General features: G+C 42.4%; 1 protein-coding gene and 2 long non-coding RNA genes across 6 annotated transcripts; 1 reads left to right on the forward strand and 2 right to left on the reverse strand.

The window, feature by feature from the left end:
• Positions 1–11304: 11304 nt before the first annotated feature.
• On the reverse strand, positions 11305–14089 carry LOC135615267 (uncharacterized). The gene is made up of 3 exons (XR_010487947.1): positions 13960–14089; positions 13452–13847; positions 11305–11703 (listed from the first exon to the last, which is right to left on the reverse strand). It is a non-coding gene; the product is annotated as an uncharacterized LOC135615267 (long non-coding RNA).
• A 26-nt stretch (positions 14090–14115) lies between these two features.
• On the forward strand, positions 14116–17860 carry LOC135615265 (polygalacturonase At1g48100-like). 3 transcript variants are annotated; one of them, XM_065113523.1, is made up of 7 exons: positions 14116–14439; positions 14856–14987; positions 15566–15730; positions 16078–16122; positions 16224–16431; positions 16896–17086; positions 17331–17860. In XM_065113523.1, the coding sequence occupies exons 1-7, from the start codon at positions 14116–14118 to the stop codon at positions 17721–17723; spliced, it is 1458 nt and encodes a 485-aa protein (XP_064969595.1). In that variant the 3' UTR covers positions 17724–17860. The 3 variants fall into 3 exon arrangements, with proteins under 3 accessions (XP_064969595.1, XP_064969596.1, XP_064969598.1); XM_065113524.1 differs by having other exon boundaries at positions 16923–17086; XM_065113526.1 differs by lacking the exon at positions 14856–14987.
• On the reverse strand, positions 14981–19639 carry LOC135615266 (uncharacterized). Of its 2 annotated transcripts, none has more exons than XR_010487945.1 (3): positions 19338–19639; positions 15514–16742; positions 14981–15398 (listed from the first exon to the last, which is right to left on the reverse strand). It is a non-coding gene; the product is annotated as an uncharacterized LOC135615266 (long non-coding RNA). The 2 variants fall into 2 exon arrangements; XR_010487946.1 differs by having other exon boundaries at positions 19313–19639.
• Between the last annotated feature and the right edge of the window lie 111 nt (positions 19640–19750).

Raw genomic sequence — 19750 nt, forward strand, 5'->3', positions numbered from 1 at the left:
CTCCTTTGCTGCATCTGATGCAGCAATATACTTTGCCTCTGTGGACGAGTCAACAGTAGTATCTTGCTTGGAACTCTTCCAGCACACTGCTCCTCTATTCAAGGTGTACACATACCCTGAATTCGACTTGCTATCATCGACATCAGACTGAAAACTTGAGTCAATGTAGCCTTCAACCTTAAGGCTATTACCTCCATATACTAGTAAAAGATCCTTAGTCCTTCTCAAGTGCTTAAGGATACACTTTACTGCTTTCCAGTGCTCCAAGCCTGGATCCGCTTGATACCTGCTCGTGACACTCAGAGCATGCGCTATATCAAGCCTAGTATATAGCATGGCATACATGATAGACCCTATTGCTGAGGCATAAGATATCATATTCATGTTCGCCCTTTCTTTTGGAGTCTTTAGGGACATACTCGTAGAAAGCGATATCCCATATCTCATCGGTATGAGACCTCTCTTGGAATTTTTCATGTCAAACCTTTTGACAATGGTTTCTATGTGCCTAGACTGGGACAAGCCAATCATCCTCTTGGATATATCTCTATAGATTCTAATCCCCAAAATATAGGATGCTTCCCCTAAGTCCTTCATGGAGAAGTGTCTAGATAACCAAGCATTTACTGTGGATAGCATTCCTACGTCATTCCCAATGATGAGGATGTCATCCACATATAACACCAAAAAGGTGATAGCGCTCCCACTTACCTTCCTGTATACACAAGGCTCATCTTCATTCTTAACGAAGTCATAAGATCTGATTGCCTCATCAAATCTTATGTTCCAACTTCGGGAAGCTTGCTTTAGTCCATAAATGGATCTAAGCAACCTATACACCTTATCTGGGCAGTTCTTGGACACGAATCCCTTAGGTTGCATCATATACACCTCCTCCTCGAGGTTCCCATTGAGGAATGCAGTTTTCACATCCATCTGTCAGATCTTATAATCATAGTGTACTGCAATAGCCAATAGAATTCTGATGGATTTTAGCATTGCTATGGGTGAGAAGGTTTCGTCATAGTCAACACCTTGCCTTTGACGATACCCTTTAGCCACTAGCCTTGCTTTATAGGTCTCTACCTTTCCATCTACTCCGATCTTTTTCTTAAAGATCCACTTGCAACCGATGGGTACAATACCTTCGGGCGCATCAACTAGGTTCCAAACCTTATTGGAGTACATAGAATCCATCTCAGAATTCATGGCTTCTTGCCACTTCCTTGAGTCTATACTCATAATAGCCTCCTCGTAGGTCTGAGGATCAATATCCTCAATATCCTCTCCTCTAATATGTCCCACATATCTCTCAGGAGGATGGGATACTCTATCAGACCTGCGTAAAGTTGAAACTTGTGTATTAGATACCCGAACAGACTCGGGCTGTAGAGTGGTGCTTGAGCTTGGTTCTCCAACCTCGCTCAACTCTATCATTATCCCACTGTCTCCGCCAAGAATGTGTTCTTTCTTAAGGAACACTGCTCTCTTAGCTACAAAGACCTTTTGGTCCTCAAGATGATAGAAATAATACCCACAAGTTTCCTTGGGGTATCCCACAAATTTGCATCGCTCTGTCCTTGATTCTAACTTATCGGGGTTGTGTCTTTTAACGTGGGCAGGGCAGCCCCAAATCTTAACAACCTTAAGATCAGGCTTCTTCCCTTTCCATATCTCATATAGTGTAGACACTACCGACTTAGTTGGAACTCTGTTCAAAAGGTAAGCTGCGGTTTCTAGGGCATATCCCCAGAATCAGATGGGTAGGTCAGCGAAACTCATCATGGACCGTACCATGTCTAATAACGTACGATTTCTCCTTTCAGAGACACCATTGAGCTGAGGTGTATAAGGAGGTGTCCATTGGGATAATATCTTATGGTCCTTGAGGAACTGAGTAAACTCTGTACTTAAGTACTCACCTCCTCGATTTGATCGAAGAGTTTTGATACTCTTTCCAGTATGGTTCTCCACCTCATTCTTATACTCTCTGAATTTCTCAAAGGCCTCGGACTTGTACTTCATTAAGTACACATATCCATACCTTGAGAAATCATCAGTAAATGTAATGAAGTAGGAGTAACTTCCAATGGCACGAGTTGACATGGGTCCACATACATCACTATGTATGAGTTCCAATAGCTCAATGGCTCTCTCTCCAATTCCACTAAATGGAGAGTTGGTCAGTTTTCCACGAATGCAAGGCTCACAAGTTGCATATGACACATAGTCGAATGGATCTAGATATCCATCATTTAGCAACTTTTGAATCCTTCTTTCATGGATGTGACCTAGCCTACAATGCCACAAGTATGCACTGTTCATCTCATCTCGTTTCCTTTTGGACATATTTACATTCATGATATGTGGAGTAGTGTCTAACATAAATAAACCATTATGCAATGTTCCTTTCATGATGATCTTATCATCTAATAATATCGAACAACCATTGTTCTCAAAAACAAATTTATATCCAATAACTGTTAAACATGAAATGGAGATAATGTTTTTGATAATAGAAGGAACAAAATAACATGCATCTAATGCAATAAAAGCTCCACTAGGCAGAAGTAGGGCGACCTCGCCAATAGCTACTACAGCAACTTTTGCTCCATTACCCATCTTGAGGTCCATCTCGCCTCTCTCTAGTCTCCTAGGCCTTGCCAGAACCTGCAACGAATTGCATATATGATAAGCACTACTGGTATCCAATACCCATGTGTTATCATAAGAGTCTGACAAATGGAGATTGATCATGAATGTACCTGAAGCTTCATCAAGCTTTTGTTTCACCCTTTCTGCAAGGTACTCTTTGCAGTTTCTCTTCCAGTGCCCATCTTTACCATAGTGGAAGCACTGACCTTTGTCCTTTGCTGGGTCTTTCTTAGCAACCTTTGCTTTACCTGGTTTGCCCTTGCCCTTTCCCTTCTTAAGGGACCTTTCTGCTTTCCTTTTCTTTCTGGTCTCACCAGTGTAGAGAACTGACTTCTCTTTCTTAATAGTACTCTCTGCCTCCCTCAACATATTGAGGAGCTCTGGGAGAGTCACCTCAAGCTTGTTCATATTAAAATTCATTATGAATTGTGAAAAGGAATCTGGTAGGGACTGAAGCACAATGTCCACACACAAGTTATCCTCTATGACCATTCCAAGACTTGTGAGTTTCTCTATCCACTCAATCATCTTTAGGACATGGTTCTGAACTGGTGTCCCCTCAGCCATCCTAGCGCGGAAGAGGCTCTTGGATATCTCATATCCCTGAGTCCTTCCCTGTTCCTCAAACAATTTGCGGACATGTAGGAGAATGGATCTGGCATCCATCTTTTCATGTTATCTCTGTAACTCACGAGTCATAGAGCCCAACATATAGCACTAAGCAAGAGTGGAGTCATCAATGTACTTCGCGTAGCGAGAGATCTCATCCTCGCTTGCCCCTTCTTCGAGGGTAGGCATCATTGTATTAAGGACGTACACGATTTTCTCCTCTGTGAGAATAATTCTCAAGTTACAGAGCCAATCCGTATAATTTGGACCAGTGAGGCGGTTGACATCAAGTATGCCACGTAAGGGATTTGAAAGCGACATTTTCTGAAAATAAAGATGCAGCAAAAATGAATAACATACAGATTTTGCAAGAAATAAACTATCAAGATATGGACTTCTATCTTAATATGCTCCCACTATTTTACTAACGAGTCACGCAACACCCTCAGCACGTGAAACGGAAGTCTCCGACAGACTTCTAGTGGGGATCAGGATCTAATCAGCGTCTTAGTATAACCTCGAGGGACTCGACCAATCACACTAAGCTTAAAAGGTAGGCAACTCTTGCCGATCATAACTCCTTGTGATTCCCGTCCTGTTCGGCCTCCAAATCACCATGGCCTCGAGGGACTCGACCAACCATGATGCTCGGTTAAGTCAACACCTTCGTTACAAGATGAGTCTGATTTGATGATATACCCTCGAGGGACTCGACCAAGCATACCATGCCCTCAGGTCACTAGTGACATCTCTATGTCGTAAGCAAGATAGCGAATCACGATATAGGTGAGTCTCGAGGGACTCGACCAACTCAACCTACACCGGGAATCGGTTCCTACTTATAACGATGAAAGGCCACGTGGGTCAATCTAATTGCCTCACGTTTACTGACTTAATATTATCGAGAGATGTTTCTATAATTTGGTCTCCTAATATGACATGTCACATATATACATATTTAATATATATCTATATCGCATGTAAATATATATACATATCTAGTATGTGTATAAGCAATCACACCAGATGATCATTGGCCACAACCTAATATGATTAGGCCCGAGCCAATAGGCTTAATCACTCATATCAAGATTTATGTGTGCAATGGTGCATCTCCATGCCCTATGATCGTCCATCTCGTCCTAGTCGGTTCCGTCGACATCTTGACCGTCTCGTGGGTCCCGCTATCGCATCCACGCTCCCGCTGCGCCTCCTCATGTGATTACAACTTAATCATAGGCACGCAGGCCCGACAATAAACGAGAAATATAATGGAGGCTCGCAGACCTCAATAATAATAATCACAAGTATACACATTACACGGTCCATGATCATCCGTCCACACATCATACATCACATGTATAAATAATCATCATCATGTAGGACTACTAGATAATAATAAAAATAATAATCAACTAAACCTTTTAATTAATTAATATTTTCTGAAATCAGAGACATGTAGGGAATTTCTCAATTCCTAAGGGTATTTTCATAATTTGGACAAAAGACAGAAACTGAAATTTCTCAAATTCATAGGGACAAAACTATCTTTTTGCCCAAAACCCTAATTCCCTCTTATTGCTACCGTCGCCGCCACCCTACTGGCGGCGGCCTGTGCGGCGGGGCGAGGGCGCTGCCCTCGCCTACAGGCGGCACACGCCCGCTGGCGGCGCTGCCGTTGTAGGTGGGTGCCCCCGCGGGCGGTTCTACCGGCGGGGCAACGCCCGCAGGCGGTGCTATCCCGCCGGGCGGCCACCCCTGTGGGGGGGGGTTTCGCCTGCGGGAGCAGCGGCGGCAAGCGCCGCTGCCCTGCGGCACCTCACCCCGCAGGAGAAGCGGCCGCAGGTGCCTCTGCCCGCGGGTTGCCAGCCCCGCCGGACGCAAGCTTGCTGCAAGCAGGCCGCCGGCCGGCTGCTGCAGACGCAGCCCCTATGCTACCCGCCTACGGTTGTGCTGCACACACGCAGATCGAGGGCAGCAACTGTTGTTGCCCTTCCTTGTTTTTGCGTCAACGATTTTAACGTCAAAAGTTTCTTCAAAACACAACACACGCAGTTCAAAACCAATCATTCGCACGAACAACCTGGCTCTGATACCACTATTAGGAAATCTTGGGGGCGACATCATATGCGCAGTGGAAGAACAAGAAAACAAAATCCCCGATTCCCAAAAAGATGTTCATCGTCGTGCGAAGATTGGTGCGCAAAATCCACGAAACTTAAAACTGCGTATAGAGTAGGTTGTATTACCTAGGGAGATCGTATATCCCTGTTTCCTTGCAGATCCTTAGGAGAGGGTGAAGGAGGTTAAGCATCCTCCTCTCTAGCGGTGATCCACACAGTAGGGTTGCGACGACGCTCCTCAAAACTCCAAGCTTGCTCTGAGGTGGAGAGGGAGAGGAGAATAGGAAAAGCAAGCAAAGGCTCTAGCTTATGAGGCTCTGAATCCCTCCTATTTATAGAGGTCCCCTGTCAAACCCTAATGGGTCCTCCCCTAGTGGGTATTGGATCTGCATCCAATAAGACAAGGGTTCCGTCGGATATCTCATATCCGAACCTCTACTCATCGCAATGCCTACCATATGTGTGTGACCCTCTAGGCCCAATATCGAGCTGGCCATGAGTCATACTTGTCAGAACTCCTTCTAACTCAGTGAATTATTATCTCTGTAATAATTCACTCGACTCATCGACTACGGACGTACTAGGCCACTACGCCGTAGTCCCCAAACGATACAAGGGAATCCAATCCATTGGACATGTTTGTCCTCAGTTACCGTGTACCTATAGTCCCTCATTCATCTAATATCCCAGAGACCATATATCGAGCATGGTGCTGTCAGACCCATACGATTTCTACTCGAGTCTCGCTCTAATCGGATTCTCCTAGAGAACTCTTTCTCTCTCAACCCGAATGACCCTGGCCAGGGATTTGTTTGAGCAAGAACACATGGGATATTCCTCTCATGACGCCGAGAGTGAATGATCCTCTATCGACACTCAATAGCCCTCGTAAGGTCGACTACCACTCCCAATGACCAACTGTACTAGATTTGGGACAGCCAAACCTATAAGTCTGGTATCAAAGAGTGGAGCACTCATACAAGATATCTTTGGTGTCTCAAGTCTAAGGACCAGATACACCACTAGGACTACGGAATCGCTGTCTGATAATAAGGCATCATCAACCATCCAGCATTCCGTAAGCGGATCAATCAGTGAACTCATTCTCCAATGAGCACCTGTATTGTATCCCTAGTGTCCCTACACGAGCAGCTATGAGACCAGCTGCATCCATCATATGGACGGGTATACAGCACACCAGTCTGTCCGGTTATCACGATGTCCCTCTCGAGTAACCTATGACCGGGATTATTTAGGATATGTGTTTAAAGGTGAATCGATCTTATTATCGTGATCTCATCACGATCCGATTCCTATTGCACAAATCCAAGGACATCACAATATATATATGCATTTATGCAATAGTTATAAAGTGATATACGCCAAAATATAATAAGCAAAAAGATTCTGTATCAAGTCACACGTGCCATTACTCACGTGATTGGCTTGCTGGGCACCTATGACTAGCAATACCTCGCAATCAAATCCAATGCCTAAGCCGCATCTCGAACAACCTAATGCCCGAGTCATACCTTGCGGTCGATCCGATGCCCGAGCCTCATCTCGAACAACCTGACACCTGAGTCATACCTCACGGCTTACTCCAATGCCCAAGCCGTATCTCGAATAACCTAACGCCTGAGTCATACCTCGCGGTCGATCCGATGCCCGAGTCACATCTCGAACAACCCTGCGCCCGAGTCACACCTCACGGTCGACCCGACTCCCCACCCCGTCTGACGCATCAGTCGTTCCACGTTGATCCACGATTCGTAGCTCTAATTGGGTCACCTCGGTTTGCTCGCCGACTCGCAAAATCGGGGTCCGTAACTTCGAACTGCGCCAAACCGATTATCCAATCGACCAAGACGATAGGTCCCGACTGCCCGACTAGCAGAGTCAATCCTGCTCGAGGCATGGGGCATTACCCCTCCGATCACCCCATGACGAGTCTATTCCATTTTCCCCTCCTAAGTGATCAGCACCCCTCCAACTCAAGCATGCCTCTTGGCCCGTTAAAGACCCCACGACATGCCTTGGCAGGGGGGAGAAATGATACGGTATATTTTGGCAGTCTGAATACGACATAGCACGCCAAGTCAGAGCCTTACGCCACACGTCCTATCCCGGGAGCTCGTACCAAGGAGATATGCCACACGTCCCGTCCCGGGAGCTCGTACCAAGAAGATATGCCACACGTCCCATCTCGGGAGCTCAGGGCGGTGCCGTCTGACGCCGCTCTACACATCCCGGAACGACGACTGGTCAGAAGGGCCGTCCCATCCCTCGGGTGTCGACGGCGACGCCGAATCGACGCACCATCAACCCTCGCGCCATAGTATAAAACCCCTGGCCGGCTTTCGGCCGGGGGGGAGGAGGAGAAAACAAAAAGGGAAAAAGCAAAAGCAATCCCTCTCGTTACTAACTTGTTCGTCGGAGGGGCCACAGTCGGGAACCACCCGACGGAGGCCATTTTTGCAGGAGGGCGACCATTCATTGACAGGAGTGACTCGGCACGGGAGCGTTGGCCGCTCAGCAATGTGGAGTTGTTAATCGACCCCGATCTCGACCAACGCCAATAGCACTCCTTCCTGAAGGCTCGACTACCTCATCATCCAGATTACTTCACAGTAGGCTCTCGATATTGACCCACGAATCTAATCATGTTAACTCATCGATCACGATATATTTGTTCACTAATAATAATAATTCTAAGTTAGAAGAAAACGATGAGGGCATTCATTTTCGAGGAGTTGCAGCTCCTCCACTTAGAAGTCGCTCAGAGACACATGGCAATGTTGCCACAGCTTCCAGTGGATCGGCGCGGTCACGATCAAACCAATCGACCAACTGTTCTCCACATCTTCTGAAGGAGGTGAGATGCACAACTGTTGTGCATACAGAGCCTGTACGTACCGTGATTCACAGGTGTGCAGATCACACTAAAAGCATGCATGGTTTATTCTCTCTTGCCTTGGGCTGCAGAATTGGATTGGCTTTTTTGCGCCATGCTTCGATCAGAGTACTGCTGTCGGATATCGCCCATAGAAATAGCAGGATGAAGCCAATCTGCTGCAGCTGACGAGAGTACACCAGTCCTTGATGTGGCTGCAGTCTCCAGGCCTGCTGCTGCAGCATACATATATATCGGCTGCAGATTAACCTAATAAGATCATAGGATGCATCTCAAGATACGCTGGTCTTTATGCATCGACGAGATTGATCCACCTACAGAGAGAAAGAGAGAGAGAGCAGATCTGATATATATATATTATCTGATTTTTTTATATCCTCATAATTGTAGGGTTATTCTTAGCCATCTCTCAGCTTATATGTGGCAGAGGGAAGAATATGCCTCGAGACTAACACATAAACGACTTGATTACCATATTATTATTATTACCCATATTACGAGAGTGGACCTCGACTGTTCCATAGCAGTGCCAAGATCACCTTGGAGAGTGGGATGCCGTCATGATATCTCTGTAAGATGAAGTCCCCATGAGGCTTGATTTCTAGTAATACGATGAAACCCCGTCGTTCTGGTTCAAGACCCCAAAGGAGGTTAGCTATCATTTTCTGGTCACGGTTCTACTTTGCCACTGTGGTTGCTCTAAGCCAAGATGGGACAGTCTCTGGCACCGCAAAGCTATTGATAAAAGATAGCCCGCTTGAATCACTAGTCCATCGACTCATTCCCCTGTTCCAGAGGAGAGCACCACCGAGAAAGGAAGATAGGGAGATCCCTTCACCCTCTCCTCGTCCAACTCGCACGACTCTGTTTGTTATAACCCAGCAGCCACTGACTTGAGTACTGGAGAAAGATGATCGGGTGACTTTCGTCGATGCCTCCCTTGATTTTGCACCGGGAATTCTTTCCGAGGATTGGCCTCGTGCCCTTTATTACACTATGCTAGAGCGTGATAGATCTTGTTGATGAGCTCGTCACCTAATTGGTTCATGTTGTGTCAATCGAAAACGGTCAGACGGATCTGATGAGCTCCATCCACTCCCATATGGTCACCTAATGAGTGAGGTACGCAAACTCCACCCTCCTTCACGCCTCATACATACTACATTTTCTTAACAATATCTATATTTATCAATCAAACCATCGATAGATTATAATGGTCACACAAATGTTCTCCATAACTCCAAGCTATAATGACAACATCAAGAAACGATTGGTCACACCAGAGTCCACAGTATGAACAAACCAAGCCCCAAGCTCACGTGCATGCAGTACACCAACCGGGCGGACCCCACCGTGCAGTGTACGTGGCAGCAGCGTCACTGGAAGCGGTAGACACCATGGGCGGCCACGAAGCAACAGGCTCTGCTGCCTTCTCGCCCGCTCAAACCAGCCGCCCGTGACTGCAGGCGAAGGCGAGGAGGCCACCACCAGTTCATGTCCAACGCCAGCGGCGTGGGGACAACCAAGCTTGTGTCCCAGAATCCATGACGCCACCAGGGAAGAACACCCTTTTAACCTGGCTAAGGTGGTATTCCCTGGGGGGAATTCTGGAATGATCTGTGCCTCTTGGCTCTTCTTGTTCACGATGTTTAGGGGTTTGGGGGGAAAAGTGCAACTGTTGGTGGATGCCTTATGTTCTCAAGCAGCGGCATGTGAGTTGGAGGAGCGAAGGAAGCCATGAATTAAGCTTCATTGTTGGAGTCGGAGAAGTATAGAGTTGCTTTGGCGAGTACTACAAACTACCTACCGAACTCTATTAATTATTTTGTTTACATACAAAACCAGCCATTCTCCATGAATGATTACTCCTTGATGCTCTTCTGTTTTTTTTTTTTTTAATTAACACAAGGATAGATAAGGATTGATTTGCCGAGAACAAGAATCATGTGAGATCAAAATTGAAATAGAACTAAGAATAACCAACTTAAAGTATTTATATCAAACCAGCATGAATGGTGATGATGATTCGTGATCAAGTTTCACTAAGATTAGAGTCGATTTTGAAGGATATCATTATTCACTGCTTATCATTTGTAGAAAAAAAAAAATGAATTTAATATCTCCATCAGTCATATCAGGATAAAAAAAAAATCAAAATTTACAATAAAAAAATTATCGATATTTAACCATGAATGATGATTCCTGACCAAGTTTCACTGTGATTCGACTTTTTATTTATACCTAAAGCATTAGTCTAATAATCTACTAAATCAAAAAAGTTAAGGATTCAAAACTTTTTAATTGATAAATATTTTAACTAACTATTATTGATAGATAGTAAACACGGAAATTTCGTCTTCATCTTTTATTATTAAATTTAATATCTTAATGAGTAATGTTTGGATCAGATAGAAGAAAAGTTTTATCCTGACCATAGCAATGGCTTTAGTCTTCATCTCAAGCACAATCTAAGCCGATTGGTGATGGTGACAATAGTCCTCCACGGTGTGCATGCCCGGAAATCATGAATTGTGTCTTGTGACCTTACCTGCACCTATTGTCATGTTCATGTCTCCTATAGTAATAATAAGAGCCATAGGCTGTTGTTTATTGAGTATAGACCAAATATAACGGAGTGAATTACGATGTAGAAAGACCAACATGTCATTATTGGCTTGCAAAACTAGGCAACCAATTTTGTCTTCATCCAATACCAACCTCTTCTCTTTTATCTTACACTACGTGGACATGAGTCCCCATAGAACCTTGGCTCAGATTGAAATCTTATTACCAGTGTCGGTATGCTAATGTATTGATCACCATGAGCAATAATAATAAACCACCAAAGATATCGGAGCTAATTGTGCTCATAAAATGTGCCTCTAGTTTTTTCTTTCACAAATAAAAGTGTTTTTGTTCCTTAATTTTTAATTTCAAGCATCTACCTTTTGAATTTTTTTTTTTAGTTTCCGAAATGTAAGTTTGGATATCCTCAATCACACAAGTTGCAGAAAAAAAAAAATGTAGTTTAGATGGTTCAAGTTGCAGCAAATGTACAATAAAGTGTCTTGGTTTTAGTAAAGCCTGATGAATTCTATATATGTTTGCTCTCCTTGAGTTCGAGTTGCACCAAAGCCACTCTGCTCCAGTTTGCATTTTCTACTGTTGTTATCACCCTTGAACAGATATCGAAGGAAGAGAAAAGCCAACAAATAGAGACATGAGGGGAAGTTGCAGCATAAACAAACCTTGAAAGACTTACTTTAATGCATGCAGATTCACGAGACCAGCAGAATTCACGAGCTCCACAGCACCAGAAGACGGCTCCAAATCATGTGCATTCATGGCGGCCAGCATCATCTCCTCCGGTCTTAAATGGAATTTGTAGCGCAGTGAATCAGACTATGAATCAGAAAACACACTGTCAGTTTCAGCAGAAGTTAAATCCTTTATAAGTTCACAAGATTGTTGAGCGATGCATGTTTGAAATTATACTTCAGCAATACAAATGGAGATCAAACACAGATGGTCCTTTGGAACTAATTTTGGTACCATCTCCTTCTAATGATTTCTCAAAGTACAAGAGGAAAGACCATTTGTATACTACTATCATATCACATTATTCTAAGTGATCTGGTTTTCTTTTTTTTCTTTTAATCTCACCGAGGACCCAGGATGTTGCATTTTTGTCACTGTCATCTCTGGATTTATGCTGAATTGTCACGATTATATTTCTTCACTAGGAATCTTGATTTCTCTTGAGCTGTATCTCAGATTACAGGAGTCTTGGGCATGACTGGAGATAAATAATAAGTTTGGAAATGAACTTTTTCATGTTTGCCTATTAACAAAGAAATGAATGGCCTCAAAGTTCCAGTATATATGTGAGCATTGCAAATATGCTAATCTTAATCTAAAGCCAATATAACTCTTAAACACTAGGTACAATTTTGAAATTCCTATTACATAATAACTGAGCTAAACTATGCGAATAAAAATTATGAGAAACCAAGTCCACATTTATTAGTTTTATCATAATGATAACATTCAAATGCCCCAGAGGAATTTCAGGCATGAGTCAGAATATAACTTAGCTATATTTTCTTCTCATTTAGAAAAAAAATAAAAAGTTACCACTAATTGATATGTGAACTTGAAAAGCAAAACAAAAGGGCATAAACCTGTAACACTTTTAACTTCCTTGTGAGGGCAGTTCAATGATTAGTACTAGTCTCTAGGTCCCAACTTTTATTTCCTCTGTCAGGGTCCCCCCAAGACTTCACAGTGCGATGTATATGTTAAATCTAATACACTAGAAGAATGGAGATTGTACTTGGAAGGGTTGTAACCGCTTCAGGGTACATTGTGTTATATTGATTGAACTAACATTGAGAGGTTCTTCTGAGTGTAGAACTTCATATGCATATGTTAAATTGACACTTCAATCCATTCTTTTTTACTGTACCATGGAAGAACAATTTAATCAGCACTAGATGCTGATATAAATTGGCCCTCGTCTAGATCTCATTCCAGGGGAATGCAAGAGTTATTGGTTAGCAATATATGATCTATTTGGAATCTTAGTAGCTTCATTCAGCTCACAAGAATTTTGTTGGTCGTGTTACAGGCTACTATTTGTAGAAATGTAAGCATGGTGGTAATGGTGATCAGCATGTGAGGGGCACACATATTGTATTATAATTTGTGCATAGATAAAAATGTACAACGCCAAAATGACAGTTTGACATGCATTTATGAAATCTCAGAATGGAACATAGCAAATTAACAAAAAAGCTGATCCAGATCAGAAATTTCAACCAGCTCAGAAACCCTTTAAACTCGTGGAGAGCTTTTGAAAGACCATTTGTCATCCTTTGGCAATTTACTAATAATGGCTATGCAAAGAATAGGACCACCGAAGACAATTATTTGTCATGGTTATTATATGACAAATGCTCCTCATGATCTGCTTAATCCAATGCTGATTCTATTTCAACAACAGATGGTTTCAAAATGCTCATCTACCCTCAATCATTCAGCATAAATCTACTGCTCTAACCAGAATCAAATGGCCAAGACAAGTTTGCTCTTGAGATCACTCACCAATGGATGATGCTATATTTGTCGAATGGAAGAAATGGAATACTGACCTTTGGTGGTACCATGGTTGGAGGAATGATAGGTAACATTAAGGCAGGGGCCCCTTCTCCCTCTTGTTTTGCTCCTCTTCTCTATCTGGCAGTTGCCTCCCATAGTGGACAAAGCAGTATACTCCCGCCCGTGACCGGCTGCATGTGATCAGGAGGAGCTGCTACTGTCACTGCCCCTCTTCGACCCCTTCACGTGCCCCCCTTTGGCTTTTGCATCCGCAAACTACAACCTACGTACCATAATTAAAATACTTATGAATACAGCAAAAAGCACTCCCACACACACCTCATGTTGCATCCTAAACATCTCTTCACTGTGATGCTGTGCATGTTTGCAGAGGCTGATAGGATAGAGTTATCCCTACGGATTGTCACAAGATGTGTGGATGATTCCCCCTGGGCGCAAAAAAAAAAAAAAAAAGAGAAAAATTATTAGTGCACAAGGTTGGAAGACAAGAATGTGACTGGTGATGACAAAGAAGAAAAAGTTTTGAGTAGGACATTTTACATTCCTTGCAATTATCAGGCTCTCTCTATTGGTTTGTGCAGGCAGTGGGTGGGAGGGGGGTGGTGAGAGAGAGAGAGAGAGAGCAGGGGCTTGTGGCTATTTAAACCAGCCTTCCCTCCTCCCTCTTCTCACCACTTGTTGTCTCCCCTCTCTCAGATGGCTGGATGTAGGCTGACATGCTTTGGGTTGCTCCTCCTTGTCCTTCTTCTGGTGTGCTCGAACTTTGATGGCTGTGAGGGGAGGAAAGGAAAACATTGGAGTCTGAAGAAGCCTTCTTATTCCTCCTTGGCCAAAAAGAAGGGAAGAGGAAAGCATGGTGGTGGCCACAGCCATGGCGGTGGAGGAGGAGGTCACCAGAGTCCCGCTCCGAGCCCCAAGCCAAGCCCGCCGCCGAAAACAGGGTATACGACGAAGGCAGCAGCCACGTTCGACGTGCTTGATTTCGGAGCCAAGGGAGACGGTGTCACAGATGACACAAAGGTAGCCATTGTTGCCTTCTCCTCTGATCCTTGTTACTGCTTACTGAAACTAATCCATGTTACCACTCATTACGAACCCACCATTGCTCTGTTTTAATGCATTAAACACATCTCCATCTTCAACTACATGGTTCATTCTGCATTCCTAGTTTTCTTTGGTTGAAGAGAGACAATAACACCATAATCAAATCATCAGGAACAAAACTGTTTTTTCCTTAATTCTTTTTTGTTTCTTTCACCTACTAAAATTTCTTATGTGATCGTTGGAGAACTAAAACAAACAGCTGAGTTATGGAAGTTGGTGTATAGACTTATGTGTACTTCTTCTAATGCTATCTAGATCCAGCTTGTAAACAGAATACCTGGTGGGCAAGGAGTTGATGCTCATGGATCTGACATCATGAACTGCTAATGCAGGCTTTCCAGGCTGCATGGGCTGCCGCTTGCAAGGTGGGAGGATCAACTATGGTTGTTCCTGAAGAATATGAGTTCCTTGTGGGGCCCATCTCCTTCTCTGGACCTTATTGTCAACCCAACATAGTTTTCCAGGTAACCTCAAAACTCAGCTATAGAAACACAAATTTTCAGCACAGAAACACAATGGTTTTGCTAGAAACAGTTGGCTACAATATATTCTTTTGCTAAGGGTGGCAATTGGGTTTGATCATGTTCCAGTATGTTGGTCTAGGTTGTGCCCGACCACAACTCGAAAGATCTGAAACACAGATATCAGGACCCAAATTTACATGTCCAGAGTCAGATTGCCATTGCATTCAGATAGAGTCCAAGCATATGTATCTGTATTAATTTGCACAGGTTGTGCCTGACCACCACTTGAAAGATTTGATACATAGGTTTCCAGACCCTAAACCTCATGTCCGGAGTCAGATTGTAATCACATTCAGATATAGGAGCTGATCAGTTTGTGAGCCATAAAACCACCACTGCAACATAAGCTACCTGTTATAGAAGCAAAACAACACAAAAAAGTTTAATCGAGTTTACCCTTTTCTCCAACAAAAATATTTAACTAAAAAAAGAAGAAAAAAATCATTCCGTAGAAAATGTAACACACATGAAGCAGACAATGAACTGTATCCTGAAGAATTGCACACACTCTCTTGCAGCTGGATGGGATGATTATTGCTCCAACTGATGCCAGATACTGGGGATCTGGGCTACTGTGGTGGATTGAATTCACAAAGCTTAGAGGAATAACAATTCAAGGCAGTGGAGTAATTGAAGGGCGAGGCAGTGTCTGGTGGACAAATGCCGAGTCTGATGTTGATCCGGTAAGCCTCATGACCATCGACCTCCATCATAAATATATAAGTAGATCTCCCTGAAATTATGGAAACATTATCCAATTCTGCTACCAATCTCATGATTTCTTATCCATTAATCATGGGAAAAAGCTGATCCATGTTCATTTTCTGTTTCAAGAATTCCTGTCAGCTTAAGAAATAATTATAGTGACACTAAATATTGAACTAGAACTCCCCACTTTCATCCTCCGGTGTTTTCACAATCGAATCTCATTCTAGCAATAACTCTCATATTCATCAGATATTACTATGGTTAAAAGAATCATAGTGCACTCATACTGGATTTCCATTCCTAATGATGAAATCTTTGACAGATAAATGAGGAGCTCAGTAAAAATCTGCCGCAGATCAAGCCAACTGTAAGATTCTATTCTTTACCTTGCTGCCACAAAATAAGCAATGCCCAAGACAATATGAATAACATTTTGAATCCGTGTTCTTATCTAATCCTGTTTTGCAGGCTTTGAGGTTCTATGGGAGTTACAATGTGACAGTAACTGGCATCACAATCCAGAATAGTCAACAGTGCCACCTCAAGTTTGATAATTGTGAAGCTGTCCAGGTCTTCAATATGACAATTGCTTCACCAGGCAGCAGCCTCAACACAGATGGAATACATCTTCAAAATTCTCGAGATGTTATGATACATCATACCAACATGAGCTGCGGTATGGTCGACTAGCTTGTTCAAGGAGTTCCTTTCTGATGACATACAGAATAATTATTCTGGCAACTGTTCGCTCTCATAAGAATATGAGATCATAGATCAAATTGGCTTCATTTTTTTTTCGAACAATTTTAGTCCTTCCCTGTTCTAATAACAGCTCAGGTTTTTTGCAACTCCTCATGCTGTTAGGCATCATCACTCCTCATGCTGTTAGGCATCATCTTTCTAGATGTTTATTTAATATACAATAATGACCTAAGAATTAGGATTTTTCCACTGGTGGGAGACCATTTCCTCTCCCCACTCTTTCACCTGCAAGAAGAGAAAAGGAAATATTGAGAAAGAAAGTACATTATGTTTACCATTCATATAAACAAAATTATCTAGCACTTACATCATGCTGCACTTATAAATAATGTAAATCATTTTGCCAATGTAATGGATTTTGTGTTTCTTATAATATAGGTGATGACTGCATCTCCATCCAAACAGGGTGCTCAAACATTAACATACACAGAGTAGACTGTGGGCCCGGCCATGGAATCAGCATAGGAGGCCTTGGAAGAGACAACACCAAAGCATGTGTTTCTAACATAACAGTAAGGGATGTCAATATGCACAACACCATGACCGGTGTCAGAATCAAGACCTGGCAGGTAACATGCTCGAGCAGCTCCAGGAAAGTTATGATTATTTAAACACTTCAAAATTTTGTCAGATAGGCTTCTTAAAAAAGGCTTGTTCTCTTCTGTCAAGAATTTACAGTTGACATAGCATGATAGCAACAATAATCCAAATTCTTTATGCTACCAATACACTTCTTAGAATAGCTACTTTCTTCAGGCCTTAAGCTACATGGATGTACTAATGGTTATCTGCATACATATTGTATCATTCCAGGGTGGATCAGGCTCTGTCCAGAACATAATTTTCTCAAACATAGGAGTATCAGAGGTTCAAACTCCAATTGTCATAGACCAATTTTACTGTGACAGAAGCTCATGCAAGAACCAGACATCAGCAGTGACACTGTCAGGCATTGCATATGAGAATATCAGAGGTACCTACACAGTTAAACCAGTGCACTTTGCTTGCAGCGATGCCTCTCCATGTTCAGACATCAGCCTAACCAAGATTCAGCTTGAACCACTACAAGAGCATTATCACATGTATCAACCATTCTGCTGGCAGGCCTTTGGTGAACTGTACACCCCAACTGTTCCTCCAATTGTCTGCTTGCAGAATGGAAAACCAACAAGCAACCACATCTTGTCTGACCGTGACTTATGCTGATACCACCATGGTCAAGAATTACTGGTGCACATACATGTGTGGTCGTTTAATACTTGTGACCCCTTCGCACCATTACAAGTAAATATCTATATTGTCCAGTTAGCATATTATTACAAGAGTTTATATTAATTTCCTAATGAAGGGATTATACATACAATGTTGCTCGCTGAACTGGTGCTCTGCATATACTGATACATGGACAGAGGCCATGCTGAGAGCAGTTCCCACATAATGGAGTGAATATGGATCACTAGTACAATATGATTTGGATTTTGAGATGCACGCAACAGCCCTGCTAGTTATTTATTATTACATAAGAACCATTTGAAAAATTACATACATACTAAGCCTTTGTTTCTGAACATTTCTGTGACTGCTAAAATTAAGGGTTTTGACAATAAAGGCAGTAGGAAACATACTAAGGCATGCAAAATCTTATCCAAGCAACAAACAAATCAGAAATGAAAGTTCCAGAGGTTGTGTAATCAGCTATGTGCTTTGGAGAAAATGAATGAACAGGTGGTTCAGTAATCAGCAATGTGATTTGGAGATTTACACACATTTATCATCATATGAAAAACAACGTGCCAAATCTTTCCATGATAGATCAACAAGAATTAACATAACTCCAAAATGAAAAGATCTAAAGATTTGATGATTTGATCTCACATTACACTAAAGGCGAAATGAAATTGTGGTTTCTGCAATATTTGATAGCTCCGACAGATAGATGAGCTATATATATTACGCATACATGTCATAAGAGTCTCATGATCACCATAAAGTACTGAAGTGAGGAACTGAACTTTTTACCTGAGCTTCTAAATGTGCAAATAAATATGAAAAAATATTACAAAAAAAGTTGCAAGTTTTTGACATCTGAAGCAGAAGACAGGGTCTCCATGAGTTCGTTAAATCTTTTAATTTACAGGCTGCTGAAATATTTTTTTTTAAATAATCAAAGTGCTAGGACTCTACGGAATAGTCCTGCATCAAGTGCAGATTTGATGCAGCCTAAAAATCTAGATTAGGGTCCTACAAGTCTATCTATAAAACGATATCCTGTTTGAGTTTGAAATTGAACCAAGTTATATGTTTGTTTTTGCTGATTCTCTTGGCTATGCTATTTTAAAGGAATTTGTTTAAGACTTCCACTGTTTTCAACTTGAAGGAATTTTAGTGCTGCTCGGCAGCTTATCTACTAAGATTTAAATAGGACTTGGAAGTATAACAACTGTGGCTACTTAAATGCTTTGTAACTTCCAAGTCTACCAAATATCAACATGAATAAATTAGGATACTTTTTTGGTCTTCAACCAAGAGATCTTACTCATTGGATAGTTATTACTAGTTCAGAATCCAAACGAATTGCAAAAGCATAACCAATATCATATAATATCTTGTTTGAACACCAAATAGCTTAAAAAAACTCCAGGGTTCTCATTCTTTCCACATTCTCCCAAATTAACAGCCAGATATACAATATAGTGGAATCCAACCAAGTTTTGCGCCTTGTAACATTGGGCATATGTGATGCAATTTAGCTTACTGATTTCGAGCATGACAAAACCAAGACAAGGATGACATACTTGTAAATGACATTAAACATCTAACCAGCTAAGGAATTATCATCCGACGTTTTCATGCGCTTGTTCCTCGACCTCAAGACGCGTTAGGATTCTCCGCGATCTTCAACGGCGGCTCGAAGCACGAAATCACCAGCTAAGGAATCCCATTTCTTGCTAGAGAAGAAAAAGAAGCAAGAAACGGGGGAATTTCTTACGAAAAAGCGACGCCGTCGACCGTAGAGGGAGACGTCCATGCCGGAGAATCGCGAGCTAGGGTTAGAGTTTGGACGGAGAAGCAACGCAGCGATCATTGTGTCGCACCAGAGCAGTCCGACTCGGTCTGGTCGAGCCAGGATTCGACATTCCCATTTATATAACCAATGCTTTTACACATCTATCCTTTTAAGATTTGTAAATGACGTATTTGCCCCTGTGTGCTATGCATGCAGATGGAGCAAA

The sequence above is a fragment of the Musa acuminata genome, chromosome BXJ2-6, assembly GCF_036884655.1.
Source record: "Musa acuminata AAA Group cultivar baxijiao chromosome BXJ2-6, Cavendish_Baxijiao_AAA, whole genome shotgun sequence".
Classification (NCBI taxonomy): Eukaryota; Viridiplantae; Streptophyta; class Magnoliopsida; order Zingiberales; family Musaceae; genus Musa; species Musa acuminata.

Bases quoted from the DNA above. Each gene is read 5' to 3' on its own strand.
- LOC135615265 (XM_065113523.1), top strand. From the start codon at position 14,116: ATGGCTGGATGTAGGCTGACATGCTTTGGGTTGCTCCTCCTTGTCCTT. The intron at 14,440-14,855 runs GTAGCCATTGTT...CTGCTAATGCAG, and splicing joins GTGTCACAGATGACACAAAG to GCTTTCCAGGCTGCATGGGC. The intron at 14,988-15,565 runs GTAACCTCAAAA...ACTCTCTTGCAG, and splicing joins AACCCAACATAGTTTTCCAG to CTGGATGGGATGATTATTGC.